Source organism: Thalassophryne amazonica, chromosome 7 (genome assembly GCF_902500255.1).
Source record: "Thalassophryne amazonica chromosome 7, fThaAma1.1, whole genome shotgun sequence".
Classification (NCBI taxonomy): Eukaryota; Metazoa; Chordata; class Actinopteri; order Batrachoidiformes; family Batrachoididae; genus Thalassophryne; species Thalassophryne amazonica.
In genome coordinates this window covers 105,930,248-105,951,330 of record NC_047109.1, presented here as the reverse complement: position 1 = coordinate 105,951,330, position 21,083 = coordinate 105,930,248, and the positions used below count along the sequence as shown (strand labels likewise).

The following is a 21,083-nucleotide window of genomic DNA, read 5'->3' as shown; positions in this document are numbered from 1 at the left end:
GGTTTCTTTTCAGCACTGTAGCCAGGCTGACAAAGAGTCAGAGCTCTATTGAGCTGAGTATTCCATTAACTTTAACTAGTAATGACTTCATGACTTTCTTTGCTAACAAAATTTTAACTATTAGAGAAAAAATTACTCATAACCATCCCAAAGACGTATCGTTATCTTTGGCTGCTTTCAGTGATGCCGGTATTTGGTTAGACTCTTTCTCTCCGATTGTTCTGTCTGAGTTATTCTCATTAGTTACTTCATCCAAACCATCAACATGTTTATTAGACCCCATTCCTACCAGGCTGCTCAAGGAAGCCCTACCATTATTTAATGCTTTGATCTTAAATATGATCAATCTATCTTTGTTAGTTGGCTATGTACCACAGGCTTTTAAGGTGGCAGTAATTAAACCATTACTTAAAAAGCCATCACTTGACCCAGCTATCTTAGCTAATTATAGGCCAATCTCCAACCTTCCTTTTCTCTCAAAAATTCTTGAAAGGGTAGTTGTAAAACAGCTAACTGATCATCTGCAGAAGAATGGTCTATTTGAAGAGTTTCAGTCAGGTTTTAGAATTCATCATAGTACAGAAACAGCATTAGTGAAGGTTACAAATGATCTTCTTATGGCCTCGGACAGTGGACTCATCTCTGTGCTTGTTCTGTTAGACCTCAGTGCTGCTTTTGATACTGTTGACCATAAAATTTTATTACAGAGATTAGAGCATGCCATAGGTATTAAAGGCACTGCGCTGCGGTGGTTTGAATCATATTTGTCTAATAGATTACAATTTGTTCATGTAAATGGGGAATCTTCTTCACAGACTAAAGTTAATTATGGAGTTCCACAAGGTTCTGTGCTAGGACCAATTTTATTCACTTTATACATGCTTCCCTTAGGCAGTATTATTAGACGGTATTGCTTAAATTTTCATTGTTACGCAGATGATACCCAGCTTTATCTATCCATGAAGCCAGAGGACACACACCAATTAGCTAAACTGCAGGATTGTCTTACAGACATAAAGACATGGATGACCTCTAATTTCCTGCTTTTAAACTCAGATAAAACTGAAGTTATTGTACTTGGCCCCACAAATCTTAGAAACATGGTGTCTAACCAGATCCTTACTCTGGATGGCATTACCCTGACCTCTAGTAATACTGTGAGAAATCTTGGAGTCATTTTTGATCAGGATATGTCATTCAAAGCGCATATTAAACAAATATGTAGGACTGCTTTTTTGCATTTACGCAATATCTCTAAAATCAGAAAGGTCTTGTCTCAGAGTGATGCTGAAAAACTAATTCATGCATTTATTTCCTCTAGGCTGGACTATTGTAATTCATTATTATCAGGTTGTCCTAAAAGTTCCCTAAAAAGCCTTCAGTTAATTCAAAATGCTGCAGCTAGAGTACTGACGGGGACTAGAAGGAGAGAGCATATCTCACCCATATTGGCCTCTCTTCATTGGCTTCCTGTTAATTCTAGAATAGAATTTAAAATTCTTCTTCTTACTTATAAGGTTTTGAATAATCAGGTCCCATCTTATCTTAGGGACCTCGTAGTACCATATCACCCCAATAGAGCGCTTCGCTCTCAGACTGCAGGCTTACTTGTAGTTCCTAGGGTTTGTAAGAGTAGAATGGGAGGCAGAGCCTTCAGCTTTCAGGCTCCTCTCCTGTGGAACCAGCTCCCAATTCAGATCAGGGAGACAGACACCCTCTCTACTTTTAAGATTAGGCTTAAAACTTTCCTTTTTGCTAAAGCTTATAGTTAGGGCTGGATCAGGTGACCCTGAACCATCCCTTAGTTATGCTGCTATAGACGTAGACTGCTGGGGGGTTCCCATGATGCACTGTTTCTTTCTCTTTTTGCTCTGTATGCACCACTCTGCATTTAATCATTAGTGATCGATCTCTGCTCCCCTCCACAGCATGTCTTTTTCCTGGTTCTCTCCCTCAGCCCCAACCAGTCCCAGCAGAAGACTGCCCCTCCCTGAGCCTGGTTCTGCTGGAGGTTTCTTCCTGTTAAAAGGGAGTTTTTCCTTCCCACTGTAGCCAAGTGCTTGCTCACAGGGGGTCGTTTTGACCGTTGGGGTTTTACATAATTATTGTATGGCCTTGCCTTACAATATAAAGCGCCTTGGGGCAACTGTTTGTTGTGATTTGGCGCTATATAAAAAAATTGATTGATTGATTGACTTAACTTCATGTGGTGTGATCGTTTTAGACTATGAAATTGATAATAACAACTGTAGTTTATCCATTCCCTTAATTCGCCCGTGCTGCAATCAGGTTTTGTCGTCTCCATTCGGTTGTCACAATAAAAATAAATACAGAAATACATTTAAAAAATAAAGAAATCTGACAGATTAGGCATGTCTTATTAATTGAGCGAGCAAATATCCACATGTCAAGAATTATTGACATGTGAAAAGAGAATACAGTGGTCCCTCGCTATAACGCCGTTCACCTGTCGTGGCCTCAGAGTCTCGCGGAGTATTTAGTCCAATTTTGCATGCCTTTTTTTTACAGTGTTCTGTGTTCTGCGTATCTGTTTATAAGAATCTTGTTGCCCAGAAGAGAAAAGAGCGCCAAGTAGGTTTGAACTTTGAGAGTGTTTACACACGAGAGAAAAGTGAGAAAATGTTCATGCCTGATTGAGAAAGTGTATAAACTGTGTAGTGAGGGGTTTTACAGCTTTGAAACGTCTATAATAATTGTAAAAAATAACGCTGACTACGTCGCAGTTTCGCGTATTACGGGCTGTTTTTTAGAATGTAACTCCAGCGATTAATGAGGGACCACTGTAACACTTTATTGATTATATACTACAAAACAATTGATACGCTTTTGACGCCCTATTGGCACGCGTCATGATTGGTGGAGTTCTTTTTCATTGCCGTCTTCCCGGCTTCCATGTCGTAAAATGAGGGTGTGTCTGAAGCGGAGTCTGAATATTTATGGGTGTGTTTATTATAATTACGATCGTTTCCACCCGCCGCATTTATCAAGATCACGTCAGGCGTACGCCAGAAATGGGCAGGTACGCACTGCTTGATACATGTCACGACGACTTTGGTGTATTTCAAGTTTACGCCGTAAATTTACGCCACAAGTGTGCAACATTGATACATGAGGCCCATTGAGACAGACGTGCGGAGGAATTCCGTGCGTCGCGCTTGGAGCTGCATGGCGCAAAGCAACGCCGTGATGAAGCCTTCCAGGACATGTTGGGGCAGGTCCAGCTCATGCACAATCACAATCGGATAATCACACGACTGAAAAGCAACTGGAATCCATCTGAAATCCACCTTTAAGCCGTCCTGTGAGACCAACACCGAGGTGGTTTTGTCCCGCGTAATGAACGGCTCTGTGGCGCATCCCTCCACTTTTCTTTCCATGAAAAAAACTCCTGTAACAGTGGCATGTACCAAAAAAGTGCTGATGAAGCCTGTCGATGGGGGCTGGGAGCGTGCCGCGCTCTCAGCAGCTGTGGGTGGTCTTTAAACCGTCTGGATCACTCCTTAATCTGTGTAATCCCCATAAAATCGTCCCTGAAAGCCATATTAATTTTCTGAACGGTGTCCACCTGGAGGTCTCTCACAGTTTTTGGAAAAAAATTGATGCAGCAAAGCTCCAAATCGTTCAGACATTTATTCGCAATAAAAAATAGACGAGAGGGGTGGACCACACCTCACTCAAAGCCTGCTCACAGGCGAATGACGCAATCGACAGGCGTGAAAAAACTCATGCATGCGCACGAAGGTTCAAGCTTGGCTGATGCAATCCCACGTGATTCAAATCCATATGGTTTTTGAAAAAAATAAAAAGGTCGGATACTTTTCTAACAGACCACGTATATACCGCTTTCCATCTATATCACAAGCTCAAAGTTCTTTACATTGATGCCTTGCATTCATCCATTCACACACTGATGTCAGGATGCTGCCATGCACTACACACCAGGAGCAACTTGGGGATTAAGGACCTTGCCCAAGGGTCGTTAGTGATTTTCCGGCCAGACAGGCGTTTGAACCGAGGATCCTCTGGTATCAAGCCCACTGCTTAACCACAAGACCGTCACCTCCCACACACAGCAAATCACCTCCTGTAAGTATATTTTGCTGGCCCCCTGCACCCTTTAGAAATACAGTATTGCATGAGCAACGCATTGTCATAATTAGGATTATTAACCGAGCTTGCTCGGTCTGTACGGGAAAATATCCATGCTCATTTAATATATCATTTATTATATGGATTTTTTTTTTATCTGCATTGACAAAAAACGTGAATCCGTCACAGCCCTCACATACATTAAAGACACGGATGTTATTGCATCTGCTGTAATTCTCAAGCGATTCAACTTTCTCCATCAAATACTCATTGTCTTTAGTTAACTTGTCCACACGCGAGTCCAGCTCAGTGAATTGGTCCTCCGCTGTCCCGATGCGCGCCTACACCTTGGTGAGACAGAATGTCAGGCCATCAGGTATGGTTTTTAGACCTGATATGGACTCATTAATCTCTGCTGTTTTGGTATCCAGCTTGTTGGTGAGAGCTTGGTTCCCATTCTGTATCTCTTGAAGTATGAGAACATTGTCCATAGTAGATTGCACCTGACTATGTGCCATCTTGCTAATGCTAGCCTCATGGTTTTCCTGTTCGCACAATGAGAAATGCACATTTGCGAATTGTCTTGTTAATTATTATTAGATCTTATGTCCTTTGTGCAGTTTAGAAATCAGAATAGATTAAAAATTGGGCTTTTCAAAGGTTTACGTTTTAGGTTTAGGTAACCCTAAAAAGTGCTTTATACGCTGTAGTATGTACACCGCAAACCCAAGGAATTTTGCCAAAACATGAGATATACAGCCCAGTCTCACTTTTTTTTTCCTTGCTCCCATCATGAAATGAGTCACATTTTCGTGCCGGGGTTTTTTTTTTTTAACTCACTATTACTAACCCTACTCCTAACCTTAACCATAACCTCATCCTACTCCTCCCCCCCACACTAACCATAACCACCCTCTACACCCCCCCCCCCCCCCGTTTCACTTTTAATTTCGTGCAGCCATCACGGAACGAATTACAATGAATTCGTGCTGGCGTGATGAAAATGAGGCGCTTTTCGTCACAATATCATGAACCAATAGATTAATGTATATTTTGTGCTGCTGAATCACAACTTGCCGTCAGACTGGGTTGGAGATATAACATTAAATATCAGAAAACCAGCCACTCTAATGGTATTTTGCTCAGTGGGATAGGTGTTGGGTGACCTATATGTAGATGTGGGTTCAATTCATGGTCATGCTACTTGTCTGTGTCCTTGAACAAGCCATGTCATCTGTACTGTTTTAGTCCACCCAGCTGTAAATGGACGCCGGTGGGACAGTGTAGGTCAGACTGGCATCCAGTTGTGGGGGATTCCATTTTGCTTCATGTTACAGAATCCTGGGATAAGCACTCGAGCCAGTGGGGTTCAGGGGTGACATAGGACTTACTTCTTTCACTCTCAGACAATCCTGATAATGCTTATATACCTGTATGACACCTCCTCCATGGTGAAGAGATCCAGTTAGAAAATCCTTGGGAAGCTGCAGCATCTTTCCCAGCCAGTCCAGCATCACTGTTTCTAGCTCAGTACAGGCTGGGCTAGCAGCCTAAATAATAACGCCAAATGTCTAAGTAATAATATTTTGTAGAAGTACCATCTTGGACTACAGAGACTGAGAAAAGCAGTTCTTACCCATGAGAATCCCATACAACTGGTGGCTCCACACAGCATGTCAGCAAGCATGGAAGGATAAGACAAGGCTGCTGGAAAGTAAGCATAGAAGTATGGGCTTTGCCAGTGCGTCATCTGACAAGAGAAAAACATGAAAATTATGCCAATGCATACTGCATCTGAAATGAGTTTTTCTTCCACCAAGTGACAGAGGAAGGCAGAGGTTGTGTCATCACCTTTGTAACAAATCTGGCTTCAAACTAATTCACACAAAATCAAAATTACATTAATGTTTTACTTTTTGATAGAACTGTCGTTCCAAACCTTTCAAAGGTAGAATGTTTTAAATTAAAGGACTGTTGTGACCGGACCTGATCTTCCAACTTCACAGGAGAGGTTTCCTGTGGAATTTCTGTGGAGTCTTGTTCAACCCTCAACATCCCATGAGAGTAATCCCTTGTGAACAATTTGGTATAGTTCAAAGGTTTTTCTGAAGACCATAATGGATTTAAACTCCATTCAGCGTGAATGATGGGACAGTTCATATAAACACATCAAAACCAGAGATATTCCAGGCCAGAATGGTCTCCTCATACAAAATAACAGACCAATAAACCCAGAATTGTCTCCCACTAGGTGCCACGGATTGTCATAAAAGGACCGATATTGGAGCAGAACCAGAGCTCCTCCAGGAGGCCCAGGGTGGAAAGAACACAGACATAGTTCATTGTACAAATAACACTGTTATCCCAAGTAGAAAAGTTGTAATTTTTTTTGTGTTGTATATTTAATCAAAAGACAAATTGTATATTCCTATCTAAACTGATGACATGTTTTCTTTCAGGTAACGTTTTAACTGTTGATGTATGTCAAATATTATTTCTTGAATTATTAATGAACTGTCATGGTGAAATGTTTTATTCCTGTGATCAAGTTCTTTCTGAAGAGATATTTAGGAAACTTAGCAATCTTATATTCACTTAAGAAAATGAGATATCTGATGTGTTTTTCCTAACTTTATGGGCAGAAGTAAAAAGCCCCAAATGGTTGGAGCTTATCAATGTAACAGCCCATTTAAATGGTCCAGAACAAAGCCATTTTGGCTCTTGCATCTCTCCCCTCTTCCTGCTCTCTGCATTTTCTATTGTGCAGGCCACAAGTGGCCTTCCTCCTTTGTTTTTGGACTTTCTAAAGTTCCATCACGTGGCTTCTTTGTTCTTTTGTTCAGTGCTTTGTAACTTTGATGGTAACGCACCACTCTTGAAGCTTTTCAGGCTCAAGTCAAGTGTGTAAGGAAACAACTTCGGAGCTGAGTTTTTTCAGATTAACAGCGAATTTAGCAAAAAGATTTTTTTCCCATTTCTTTCCGACTTATGGAAGGCTAAGCAAAGAACTTTGCCAGATGATGTCCAAAATTTATTTAGTCTTGTTACATAGATTGCTTGCCATAGAAAAAATAGATTTTTTGGACTATGTTTGCACGGACAATGATGAAACAGAAGTGTCTCTCTGTTTATGCAGTTAAACTTTGTAATGCACCAAATGAAGACATTAAATGTTGTACAAATGTTTGTGGATTCAAAAAAATGTATAAGGATAAAATTATGAGAGAATATAGTAAGTTAGAAGAAAAGTGAATGTAACTGTTGAAATGTAAGACACTCATGTTATTGTTAATGATGTATATTTGATGTTTAGTGACTTGATAAGGAAACGGCATTGGGGCTGGAATCGAAGTAACAAATGGATTGATTTTTTTATTTATTTTTGTTACAAGGAACAGAGCATACAAGATTTATCTTCCTTCTGTTCCTTTTTGTTCATGATAAATGTTTGTCAGCAGGCAATGAATGAAATGACATGAATATGAACAAAAATGTTGATCTTTATTCTGTAACTTTAGAGCTCTCACTCGCAAGTCGTGAACTTTTTCTAAATTTTTACAAAGACGTTAATTTGGTCTTATACAAGTTTTTGGAAGCCATCAGAGGAAAAAACACCTAAACCTTCATCCTTGGGCCAATTGGAACCAACTGACAGACCCACAGAACCATTGGGCGGTCCTGCCGGAAAACCAAGCTGGATCAATGCCTGTAGTCTTTTTTTTGAAAACCAGTAGTTTAACATGGTTAACAGGCAAACTACGCTGCAAAGGCCCATCAAGAAATCTGACCTATAGCTAAGTGAACCAACCAGGTGTTCCTCAGGACTTGTCAATTAATGCAAAGTGGGTATAGACAAATTCTGTGGTAATTTTGTTAAGAATAATAATAATTTGTGAACCCAAATTCATCACTACATTCCAATCAGATTTAGTCCATTTTAAATTCTTAAAGCAGTGAAAGAACAAAGTTTATCTTTTAATGTCTCATGTTTAACAGATTGTCGCTATAATAAAACAATGAATCATCATTCATATTCTCAAAATATTAGACACCTGTTTATACCTGTATATATGTAAATAAGTTTGTAAATATTATGCCAGTGGTTTTACTGTGTTCAGTTGAAACAGAGTTGTGACCAATCGTATCGGGAACTGATGACTTTCAGATCAGAGACTGATTAATCTAAATATTAATAACGTTCCTGTACATCTCAACAGGTGGTGCTCCCTTTTCGAGGTTTAATTAAATTTCATATGTAGTTAAATATGGTCTGAAATTATATTTGTTATGTAATTTTATTGTGAGCACGTAGGTGATTTCCAAAATTAACAATATTAATGCTATTTATGCATGACCGATTCAGGTGCTTCCATGCAAGACATATCCTATATTAAATATCCATTGTTAATATTAATAAATACAATTAACAGTTAAATTGCTACATGTGTTACTGGTGCCCATGAGTAAGGCACTTTATTAAATATTAAATTTTCTTACACTTTCTGGTGCCCTATATGTGAGACACATTCAATCCCATTTAATCTTAAAAATTATTAACATGTCAAATTTGTTCCAACCTTCTCTCAGTGCAAATTCATGTGTTCTTACCCCAGGCATTATGACCCTCTCCACGTCTTTCATAATCTCCTCATATGACTCTGGTTCCTGGGGGGCCTCAGTGGGAATTAAGTGATGAAGATAACCCGGTTCCACATCCGGGTACACCTGTCGCTCTTCTATGTTTTCCAGGTAGTCCACCACATAGTCCACCATCAGCTTCCCCAAGCGCCGAAACTCTGCGGTGTCCATCGTCCCACTACAGCACACATTAAAGAGTTGGTCATTAATGGGTTTTATTTGACTTGGTGTATTTTCTATATTAATATTGTCAATTTAGAAAATGCACCATATGGACCCTCACAATGGATATGAAAAAAAATTTTAATTGCTTTATTCACTAGTGACTGGTTTAACATTTAAGTTGAATTAAAGATAATAAGAATACACTTTTTTGTACACGTCTTTCAAGACAGTCAATAACACCTTACAAATAGTAAACAAAAACAATAAAAAGTGAAGAACATCAACAATTCCCACTGAAACCAACCATTATTTGCAGGTTAGACAGAGCAACTTTTAAAAAGGTGCATTTTGAGACTGGCTTTAAAGATAGAGAGAGAATTGTTATATTCTGGAAACAGTACTGACTTTAGTGCTAAATCAACATTTTCCACTTTAACCCAATAACCAAAAGAAGGCTGGTTCTGTGACAAGTTCATTCAAAGGAAACCAGTGTCGCACTTCATAAGAAATGTGACAAATAGCATCTTGAAAAGGTATAAACATGTATCCCTAAAATGTCTAAAACTGAGATTCGGCAACAGGATAAAAAAAATTGCTAAATTGCAGCTATAGTTTACTTATTCCAAATCAATCAATAACAAGGACCAGAATTGGATCAATGCATGGGGCATGCACAGGTTGAAGTCCAGGGGTCCAAAGTCACATGGGGCCCTCATGCTGTGGTCCACCAAGATAAAACTAACCCAAGGAACATACTCTATAACAACAACAAGAAAATAATAGCAACTAATGCCAAGGTAAGAGTTGCTGACAGTATTAATAATAATAATAATAATAATAATAATCATTTTTACCTCCGGCAACAAAGTTGGGCAGAGGTTATGTTTTCGCCTCTGTTTGTTTGTTTGTGAATTGCCTGGATGGAACCCATAATTTTTACAGATTCATATTCTGATAGGCAAGAACTGATTGAATTCAAGGTCATAAGTCAAAGGTTAAAATCAGAAAAAAGCTTGGAAAATCCTCATCCTTTAACATTGAACAAATTTTCATTTTGTGGACATTTGATCACATCTAATTTAGCTTTTGAAAAGCCACTGCTAACAGAACTTTGACCTTGAAAATTTCTTGCAAGGTAAAAAAAATTGTGGAACTGGAAACTAGTGATGGGGAAGGTTTGCACTCTATGAGCGCAATGCTCGTTATATTTTCAAGCACTTTCAGGCAAAATATTTCATTGCTCGTCATAGTAAAACATCTAAAACACAATAATATAAAGATCAAATATAAACATCCATTTAAAACAAATGAAACATCAAATACAAGTCAGCAAATCAAGTTACAAACTAGAAGGACTCGGAGAGTGCAAACCTCCGCCAAGGCCATAAGGTCACTGACGTCACATGGAATACCCCTTTGGCAAAGAGACTTATTCCACATCGTTTCACGCATCTACCGTCATGTTTCAGATTCAGTGGTTAAACCCTTAGATCTTCAGCAAATGTATTTATAAAGGAAAACTGCATGAACTACACAAGTTTTTTTTTTCTAATAAGTTTATTCAATAAGGAGAAACAAATGCTAAATTATTGTTGTGTCGTAACTTAATTTTTGTTCAGCCTTTGTGACCCATCTTCTTGAAGGTAGATGCAAAAATGTTGAAATTGGCCATATCCTGCAATGATAAAGAATCCTTAAAAAATTACTGGATCCGGCTCGTGTTCCGGATCATTACCAAAATTTAATGACTTCTAAGTTAGGCCTAGATCCACCCCTGGTAAAAAATTTCATTGAAATCCATTGAGGATTTTTTGAGTAATCCTGCGAACAAACCAAGCAACCAACAAACAACAAACAAACTGACGCAATTCAATTTCAATTTATTTATTTTCCTTTATATAGCGCCAAATCACAACAGAGTTGTCTCAAAGCACTTCACACAAGTAAAGTCTAACCTTACCAACCCCCAGAGCAACAGTGGTAAGGAAGAACTCCCTCTGAGGAAGAAACCTCAAGCAGACCAGACTCAAAGGGGTGACGCTCTGCTTGGGCCATACTACAAACATAAATAACAGAAATAATTCACAGAACACTTCATAGACGTATATACAAGAATTGCTGTTGGTGCACAGGACAGGAGGATCGCCAACACGAATACAACTCCCATCTCTGGATGGAGCTGCACCTTAAACAGAGAGAAAAAACAGAATCAGGCATCAGAAAGACAAAAAAAATACTGCATAATTTGCCAGCATTAATCAACAAGAAAAACAGAAGAAATACTAAGGTGATCACCGGCCGCTAGCCCTAAGCTTCACTAAAAGACCCAGAATTTAGGTGAAGTTGAGGCCGCGGCCCGCTCCAATTACTAATAACATGAATTAAAAGAGTAAAAAGCGTAAAACAAAACTGTACCAGTATGCTAGCCATATGAACGGGAAAATAAGTGCGTCTTAAGTCTGGACTTGAAAGTCTCCACAGAATCTGACTGTTTTATTGATGCAGGGAGATCATTCCACAGAACAGGGGCAGGATAAGAGAAAGCTTTGTGACCCGCAGACTTCTTATTCACCCTAGGGACACAAAGTAGTCCTGCACCCTGAGAACGTAAAGCCCGGGCCGGTACGTACGTTTAATTAGGTCAGCTAGGTAGGGAGGTGCCAATCCATGAATAATTTTATAGGTTAGTAGCAGAACCTTAAAGTCTGATCTCACTGGGACAGGAAGCCAGTGAAGAGACGTCAAAATGGGTGTAATGTGGTCGAACTTTCTGCTTCGTGTCAAAAGTCTGGCTGCAGCATTTTGAACCAATTGGAGACCCCTAATGCTAGACTGTGATAAACCAGAAAATAGAACATTGCAGTAGTCCAATCTAGAAGAGATGAATGCATGGATCAGGGTCTCAGCATCAGCCATAGACAGGATGGGACGAATCTTCGCTATATTTCACAGGTGGAAGAAAGCAGTCCTAGTAATATTTCTAATATGGAGGCCAAAGGACAACGAAGGATCAAAAATTACCCCAAGGTTCCTCACTTTGTCAGTGTGATGTATGACACACGAGCCTAGGCTGAGTGTTAACTGGTCAAATTGATGCCGATGTCTCACTGGACCAACAACCATCATTTCAGTCTTATCAGAGTTTAAAACTAGGAAGTTTCTAGACATCCAAGCTCTCACTACTGCAAGGCAATCTTCTAAGGATTTTATGTGAACGAGATTACCAGCAATTATCGGCATATATAACTGAGTATCATCTGCATAGCAATGAAAGGTAATCCCAAAACGCCGCAATATGTGCCCAAGGGGTGCTATATAAAGGGAGAAAGCAGGAGACAGACCCCTGCGGAACCCCAAATTTCATGTCACTAAGGTTAGAGGTAGTGAGAACGACTGGTCAAGTATGACGTCAGCCATGCAAGGGCACTCCCAGTAATCCCAAAATGATTTTCCAGCGTATCAAGTAGAATATGATGATCCACTGTATCAAATGCAGCACTGAGGTCTAACAGCAGCAGAACAGTAGTGGTGTCCGAGTCCATTGTAAGCAGAAGATCATTCACCACTTTAGTGAGAGCCGTTGCTGTGGAATGATATTTTCTAAAAGCAGACTGCAGTGGCTCAAAGAGATTATTATCAGTAAGATAGTCTACGAGCTGTCGTGACACCACTTTTTCCAGAATTTTAGAGCAAAATGATAGATTTGATATCGGCCGATAGTTTTTCAATACACTAGGGTCAAGATTAGGTTTCTTAAGTAATGGTTATTCACTGCAGATTTGAAACGTTTAGGAACAGATCCAGAAGTTAAAGAAAGATTAATAATTTACAGCACAATTGGCCCAAGAGTGGGCCACAGGTCCTTAAACAGTTTTGTTGGTATAGGATCAAATAAACAGGTTGTGCTTTTTGTTGACAATTTCAGTTTATTTGAAAGGGACCATGTGCAATTAAAACATAAATGTCACCATTTGATGCATTGCACCAGAGTTAGCCTTAGGCTAATTTACATCTGCAGTCCCTGATCACGAATAAATATGACACATATAAAATCATCAAATATCACAAATAAATACAACCAAGATGTTAAACATCACTTAACAAATAAAAACATGTAGCGACACTACGTATTGTAAATAGAATGCCCCTCGTAACACTCAAACATATACATAATCATAGGGTGTAGTAGCATGCACAGCACACAACACTGCCCCCAGTCACACACACTCCTTATGGGGGGGAAAAAAACACTAACTTATTAGTGGGTGCATTGTTGTGAATTCTTTAAATATTTTTTTATATTAACTTTAAAATCACAAAATGAGCTGCAATTTTTTATATTGTCTGGAATAGCATTCCATTGTGTAACAGCTTTAACAGAAAAGGCTGCCTGCCCAAATGCTGAATAGCGAAGGGGTAAAACACAATCATGTATGGAAGCTATTCTCGTAGACCTTACAAAGCCACGATAGTAGACAAACTTGCACAAACAGGCGGGAGTCAAGCCGTTAAGATTTTGTAAACAGCACATAAATTTGTTTATTTTTTCTTTTTTGCTGACTTTAGCAGCACAGCACAACTCTGAACACTGCAATTGTTGTATTATCACATGAAATTAATTTTTTTCTTTTGAGTGAGAGGATTCTGTCCCAGCTGTTGTCCTCGCTTCATGTTCATGTGGGCGCTGTGAAACATCCTGGACCGCTGTTGGAGATATGATGCATGTTTATTAATGGTGTAACGGCCTGGCATAATTAAGCTCCATGTGATCTCCTCCAGAGTTAGAAGGTGAACATTTATTACAATGTGAGATCTGTTCAGCTTCGAACCTGGCGAGTGCAGTGACGTGTTACTGCGCAGCATGGAGAGGCGCAGCTGCCTGTGTTATGATGGAGACAATAGTTCACATTATTTATGTCGCCCATGGGAAGAAATGGACAAATATCTTTACTGTAAGGTGTATTGAGGATGGCCGACCCTATTTGCATGGCGGCCGTGTCCATAACTCTCATTTGCAAGGCTCTAGTGGCAAAACTTGGAACTACTTGTATAAACAAACATACTGCATTTAAGATGTCATAACTCCTTTAATATTTGTCTGATTTTGATGATTTTTTTATTTTGAAGCTGAAGATGTCTTCTTTACAGTACACTAATTGATTTCTTCATACAATGTAAAGAGCGTGGCGAAGCATTAAAGCGAAAATGTCTCACACTTCTAGATCTAGTCTACAGTCTGCATCACAAAATGATATTTAAAAGAGGACTTACTATATCCCTAAGGATTACATTGGTGTAAAAATGATTTAAATATCATACATCCTGTAAGAAAGGGCTAAGAATAGGCCTACACTGTCTTTTGATACTCTGACACGAGAAACTTTACCATATACTGCTGTATTATACAGTTATCTTCCTGTCAATATTAGAACTGCTAAGACTCAAAGATTTTACAACAAAAACCTATCAGTTTTACATGTCTACCTGAAGTTTTATTATGTCAATTTTAGAATAAAATGTTTAATCTTATATACTGCAACTACCATACTTTTATATGTATATTTATATTAAGACTGTAGGTATATTGTGCATATCTTATTGTAAATTGCATGTTTAATTTTAATACGTAATTATCCATTTCATATTGTGTATATACCCTCCTTCATCACAAAATGAGGGCCAGGTTTAAGATTAGTATAAATTAAACTGGTTGTTGTCAATCTACATTCTAATCTTATCTGGAAACCCTCAATAAAATAAAGATTATTATTATTATCATTAATATTTTTACATGCAAGCATACGCCACTGACAGTAGATACGCAACTACCCGTAAGTGGCTGATTTTAAAAATTAAACAGTTTAATCCTATGTTTCAGGAGGTGCTCTTTCTTTTTATGTTCTAGTAGTTCCAGAGTGGAATGAGAGTTATTCGCACAGCGGCCTTGCGAATAGCCATTTCCATTGTGGATTATAACAGCCTGTTCAGATTTGTGGTGGTGTTCATGTAGTAGCGCAAGGAGCTTTCGGTTTGATAGCACTGTGCACTGTACATGATAATAATTCATAATTATTATTGTGATGAAGTGTGCCACATACAGTTCAACAATTCCTTTGCGCTCTGGGTGGGCATTATTATACGTGGCACTGCAGGTCATACTGGCAGGCATACCATGCCAGATCCACCTCAAAGTTCCCTCGTACGTATGTGCTCAAATCATTTTGGATCCTGTTTTGCCACCATCAGAATATGTAAATTGCAGTTAGATCCTCAGATAACACATGAACTCCCGTCAGATAGGTGTCCCATTTTGATGGCCCCCGCAGAATTATGCAGTGGTGGGCACAGATAACCAAAAAATTAACTTCGATAACAGATAATAAGATAACTTAAAAGTTATCTTTGATAAAGATAAACCACCCAAAAATGTATCGGAAGTTACAGATAATAATATAATAATAGATAATCGATAACCGATAAATTCCGGTGTTGTCTATGGGACATTTGCAGTTACTAAAGAGCTGAAATTAATTTTTAACACGATCGGTTTTGAAAGCATCAAAATCGGTGAAAGACCTAAAGAATAAGCAAGAATGTTTGACCATGCTGCTTCCTGCAGGAAGCAGCACAGACAAATCCTGAGAGCACCCACGGAATCAACTTTTTACTAATCATAATTATTTTTCTTTCAACATTCTGCCCCTGTTGGAAGTTCTTGTTTATAACAGCACTCTCACCACAGAGGCACATTGAGACCAGCCATAAGGCCAACTCCCTATCAATTTCAACACGCCGGTCAGGCAGAGGTCTTGAAAAATAAAGTCATACTAACTTATGGTTTTTTGAAAATACTGATCGAATAACTCCAATAATGTCAATTCTGTCATATGTACAAAGTTAAAATATAACATATATCTTTTAATGTTGAAGAAGGCACTAATTCTGAGGTTTTGTAACAAACACAGACCGCAAAGCATTCTGGGTAAAAGTGCTAAACAGTGATTGGTTCAGTAATCCATTATGTAAACCAACACGTTAATGTGACGTGTGTCGTGTGTTGGTTTAAAGATAAATGTGCTTTTGTAAAATATTCCATTTTTATTTGTAAAAACAGGCATTTTTACAGAGCCCTGGAAGTATCATTGCAATTGCATGTTTTAAAACTTTTATGATGTTGTAAAACGTGCACTCAATGCACTTAAGTAAATTTATTTATATAGTGTCTTTCACAGACATAAGGCCATGTACACACGTTGTCGGGTATTTGTAAAACCGAATATCTTACCCTTTCAGTTTGGGGAAAAAACTTCATCCACACTACGTCGTTTAAAAAAAAAAAAAATCCATCCACATCGAACCGTATAAATGTGTTGTAATTAGTCTGCCAAACCTTTGGGTGGCGGTACTGATTAAAATTCTATCCAATCAGGAGTCTTATTCTCTTGTCGTCACTTCCACAAAAACTAAAAACATGGCGCTAACCTCGTTCGTGTGGACCGATACATGGACCAAATACACTAACGTCTATAAACCCAGAGAATATATTCACGAGAGTTTTTGGCACTAGAGTTTAATGCTGTTATCTGTGGACCCTGAACAGAGTGTCTGAAATGCATTTGTCCTGTCGTGAACATCTGAGATTACCTTATGCTACCCATAATGCATTGCTGCCTGGCACAGCATGTGCTCACAAAACCTTAAAAATTAGCACATTACTTTAAAATGAAAAATATATCTGATATTTTCACTTTATAAACTTCAGACATGACAATAATTTTAAATAACTTGTCTAAAATGAGTGGTTAAAATTTGAACCATAAGTTATACATGTATGCCTCTGGATGACTTGGTGACATTTTTTTTGTTCACCAGTTTTCCTTTGTTTACAGATGACAGAGTGGTTTCTGTTTGCAGAGGGTAGAACAACATGCTTATTAGGAAACTTTTAACAGGTAGGTCTCAACAGCTTTAACAGTTTTAAAAATGTTTTTCACTGTTCATCTTAGTTTAGTATATTATCGGTCTAAAAGTTATCGGACGGTAATTCATCTGAAGATAATTAATAATGATGGTTTTTAAATTTATCTAAAAAGATAATCCGATAATGAAAACATTATCTTCGATAATTATCTGTTATCGGATTATCCGAAGTGTGCCCACCACTGGAATTATGAACATATGCGTCAGAGTTAGGGCCGCTGGCCGATTTTAACCAACTGTGTCAACTTCCACAGATGACTGTCAGAACATTTTGGAACTGAAATCTGACACTTTTCGGATGTACGCCGATTCATAACTCCGACGGCACTCTGCATGATTCCAGCTATGTGTGACGGGGTTATAAGTATTGTAGTAAGTACTCTGATTGTAATGGGGTTTTAAAGACACACACAAAAGTCCTCTGGCCCCAATTCAACATCAGGAAATTAAAATTTCCACATGCCACAAGAGTTCACACGATTTTATTTGAAGTTACTGCATGTAGTTAAAGCACTGGACGTAGGACCAGAGGATCCTTGGTTCAAATCCCAGACTGTAATGGTATCACTATAGTCCAAGAAACATGTTTTAGGTTATGCATTGTCCCTCTGGTGTCTTTGGTTAATATTGAAGATACTTACTGTTGGGTAAAGTCAGAGGCAAATACCTTCACGAACAGTTGCGTAGCTAACGGGTAGGCTACATCAATTAATCACGGCAATTTTAGTAAATAAAAAAACACTCATATAAAAAGATAATGATTAACACAGTAAACATCTGCAGTGTGATATCCAACCCAGTGTGATCTCAAATGACATTTAAGCATTTCATTTCTACAGGTCACCTCGGGTCATCATGTGCCAAAATGAACAAAGAATAAATAGATGTAATTTTTAACAAAAAATTAATTAATTATTTTGAAAACAAAAAGCATGCATCCCTGGTCTCACCTAAATTCAGGAGACATGTTGAACAGGGAAATTTTATCACATTAAATCTGAGATACTCAAACCTCCCTGTTTGGCACAGACAGTTATAGTTGTGCGTGCGTGCGTGTGTGCCTGGTGCCTGATAAAATCAATGTGTGATAACAGTGTGCCAAAGTACCCTTTCATAGTCACAATATTTCCCTGACATTCATCAAGAAACAGTGTATATAAAGAACATATCAGTGACATTTGTTAGTTCTTTCTTCAGCTACAAAAAGAACAGGAAAAAAACTTTACTTTGCAGAATAAATCTGCTGCACCTATAAATTAAAGGCTGTACTTTGATTGACTATTAAAATGTCGTCGTATGAAATAGATACACAATGACATGATAATAAAAAGGATAACACAATAAAGAAACCAGCACGTATTTCCAATGTGGTCCTTAGACTGTCATCTTCCTGTAATTTATTTCTCTCACTGTCTGATCATGGAACAAGTGTCCATCATATCTCCTCTGCATGTCTGTGTCTTATCCTTGTCTTTATCTCAGAGGGATTAGACGTGCATGTGTGTGTACTCACGTTTTGAAGCCGGTGCTGTTGCAGCGATGTTCAGTGAATTAGGTTCAGCGTCTACAAACAAGCAGGTGTGTGGTAAAAGTGTATGTGCATGTGTGTGTGTGTGTGTGCGCATGTGTGCATAAGCCTTTGTAAGAGGCGTTTGCTCATTTTTATGATGCTCAGAAATGTCTCACCCCCACCACTGCATCTGAACCAGCCAATGGGAACAGGGCTCACAGCTGATTGAGAGAGTTCACAACATTCTCTGTGTACACAAATGTTTTTACAATGATTCATTCACACAGTTTGTCTCTTAGGGTTAATGTGCATGTGCTTGTGCATGTACATTATGATGCAGCAGTTTTAGTACAGCCACAAATTTGAATGAACATACAGTTTGACCATTTTGTTCAAGTCTGCCAATGTCAAATGTACAAAGATTCAAACAAAATTTAAATGCGGGTTAAGAATGAAAACAGAAATGTGTTTGATACCTTTGCACGAGAATGTACGAGGGGTGGTTGAGACGTTTTCAGCCTGACCCAGAAAAAGTAGAGTGTGGTTCTCCATCTTTTGTATTCTGAGAAACCAACATTTCTCAACATTGCACCCAATGAGGCAAAATTTCCACGTTTTTGAGAAATGTTGATTTCTTGAAATGCAAATGATGGAGAACCACGCCCTACTTTTTTGAGTCAGGCTCAGAACTTCTCAATTGCCCCTCGCATGTCCAACCTGGAAGCTAACCATTCTGGAGTTGGAAGGATTTTCAAGCTGTCTGTGGAAAGAAAGCGTAAAGACATTGGCCGTTTGTCAAATAACAGGCTCTTTAATATGAAGCTTCGAACAATGTGTCAACCAGGGTGCTCTGCTTTAATCCATATGTCAGGGCAGGGGGCCGTGTGGGCAGTTACACATACAGTGTCTAAAGAATGCATCTGTCAATCATAAACACAGAGTTAATAAAAAAGAAACAGGTTGTTAAAACAAAGTCCCAACTAAAGGCTGAATGACTGTCCTGTCTACAAGAATGATGGATTTTGTCCCAGTGTTTGTGGTTCACAAGGCTGTGATGATGAAAGAGTCCCTTTCACCTAAGAGAATGTCTTGTTCATCATGGTGTGGATAAGAGGTCACTTGGAGGTTGTAAACAATGTCTTACTGTGAAACTTGTCTTTATTTAAGACTGTGTCTTTTCTTGCATTGTGATTTATCAGAGCTGTTTGCAATGTCACTCAAAAGTCATTTGTGTGATAAGGCTCAAGGGATGGTTTTATCAGATGTGCTACGAAACTAAAAGAATGTCTTATGAGATGCCTTTCACAATGAGCATGACGTTACAGTGGTCAAACAGAACATTGAGTTAACAGAAAGATTACAAGTAAACAGAACACTGAGTTAACAGAAAAGCAATATGTATCATTTTTTTATTACACAATTCCTCCCTTTGATCAGTGGTGGGCAGGGTCGGACTGGGAACAAATTTCGGCCCTGGCATTTTTTCCTCTGGACCAGCCCACTATTGGCCCGACGAATCCACCCCCAAACACGCACACCCACCCGTCCATATCGAACCCCCAATGAACAAATACTATACACCTAAACACCATGAACACACACCTAAACACACACTTTCACTGTCATTTCACCTTGATCATAGTACAAAACGCGTTCCCGGCGCCATGAGGGGGCGTCCTGATAACATTAAAGGCAATTACATATTTTGACAAAATTACAAGTTTAAATGACATATATATAAAACATCATGAGGTTTATGTCACAGAAATCCGAAATAACAGGTGGTTTTAATACAGATGAAAGGATTCTAAAGAACCATTTATTGATTTACTTACCTATTTTAATTACAAGTGTTCTAAACTTTTTTAACAGTAATCAGAAATTTTAAGGTAACAACAACAAAAAAACATTTCCAATGATTTTTCTTCAGAAAACTGATCTATAAATGAGCAGTCCTGTCACACGTTAATGTTTTGTACAGATCAGTGGTTTCTGCACCAATCGGATTGGTCCAATCCATTTTGTAGAGATCAGTGGTTTCTGCCATGAGTCTTCCGTGTTTTGGCCCGACGTGTCGTTCCTATTGGACAATGCGAAGGTACGTCACAGCTCAGAGTGTCGAAAGTTGGCGCACCTCATCTCGACAGAACACCGGCTCTGTGTGGAATGCAGGAGATCACTTGACCGAGGGTCTATACGTTCAAATAATCATTAAAAAAAATACTGCCATCACTCTTCACTCTTAGTCAGTCTCTTACAACGGTGCAGCGTAAATACACGAGCTTTACAGGAGCGCACGTCTCCTCCGGTGCGCACTTTTTTTGGGGGGGGGGGGTGATGATAAACTCATCGCCCCCTTAATATTTTTTTTTTGTGGCGCCGGGTCTGACAAAACGGAAGCAAAAGCAGCACACAAGCGGAAAAAAGTTTTTGTGTCTCCAAAGTGTGTGTGTGAATGAGAGAGAGAGAGAGAGAGAGAGAGAGAGAGAGAGGTAATGTGTAACCACTGCTAGGATTCACACAGCAGCAAATTAAGGAGCTGACGTCCGTAGCTGTTGCATTTAAAGATTAACAAAAGTAAAGCACAGTTAATTAGGATAAAAGAAACAATCCCAACCTTGTAATCAGTAGGAGAGCGGAGAGAAGTCCAGGCGCCGAGGAGTCAGTCCATTCACAGGGG

General features: G+C 38.9%; 1 protein-coding gene across 1 annotated transcript in view; it reads right to left on the bottom strand.

Annotated features, from left to right (window-relative positions):
• LOC117514713 (aromatic-L-amino-acid decarboxylase-like) overlaps nt 1-18,545 on the bottom strand; it is a 74,068-nt gene extending 55,523 nt beyond the window's left edge. Inside the window, exons 1-3 of the mRNA XM_034175276.1 lie at nt 18,407-18,545; nt 8,719-8,926; nt 5,747-5,860 (exon numbers count right to left, since the gene is read on the bottom strand). Of these exons, the coding sequence (XP_034031167.1) occupies nt 5,747-5,860; nt 8,719-8,919 (315 nt within the window). The 5' untranslated portion in view covers nt 8,920-8,926; nt 18,407-18,545. The remainder of the gene's footprint in view (nt 1-5,746; nt 5,861-8,718; nt 8,927-18,406) is intronic.
• Nucleotides 18,546-21,083: the final 2,538 nt, after the last annotated feature.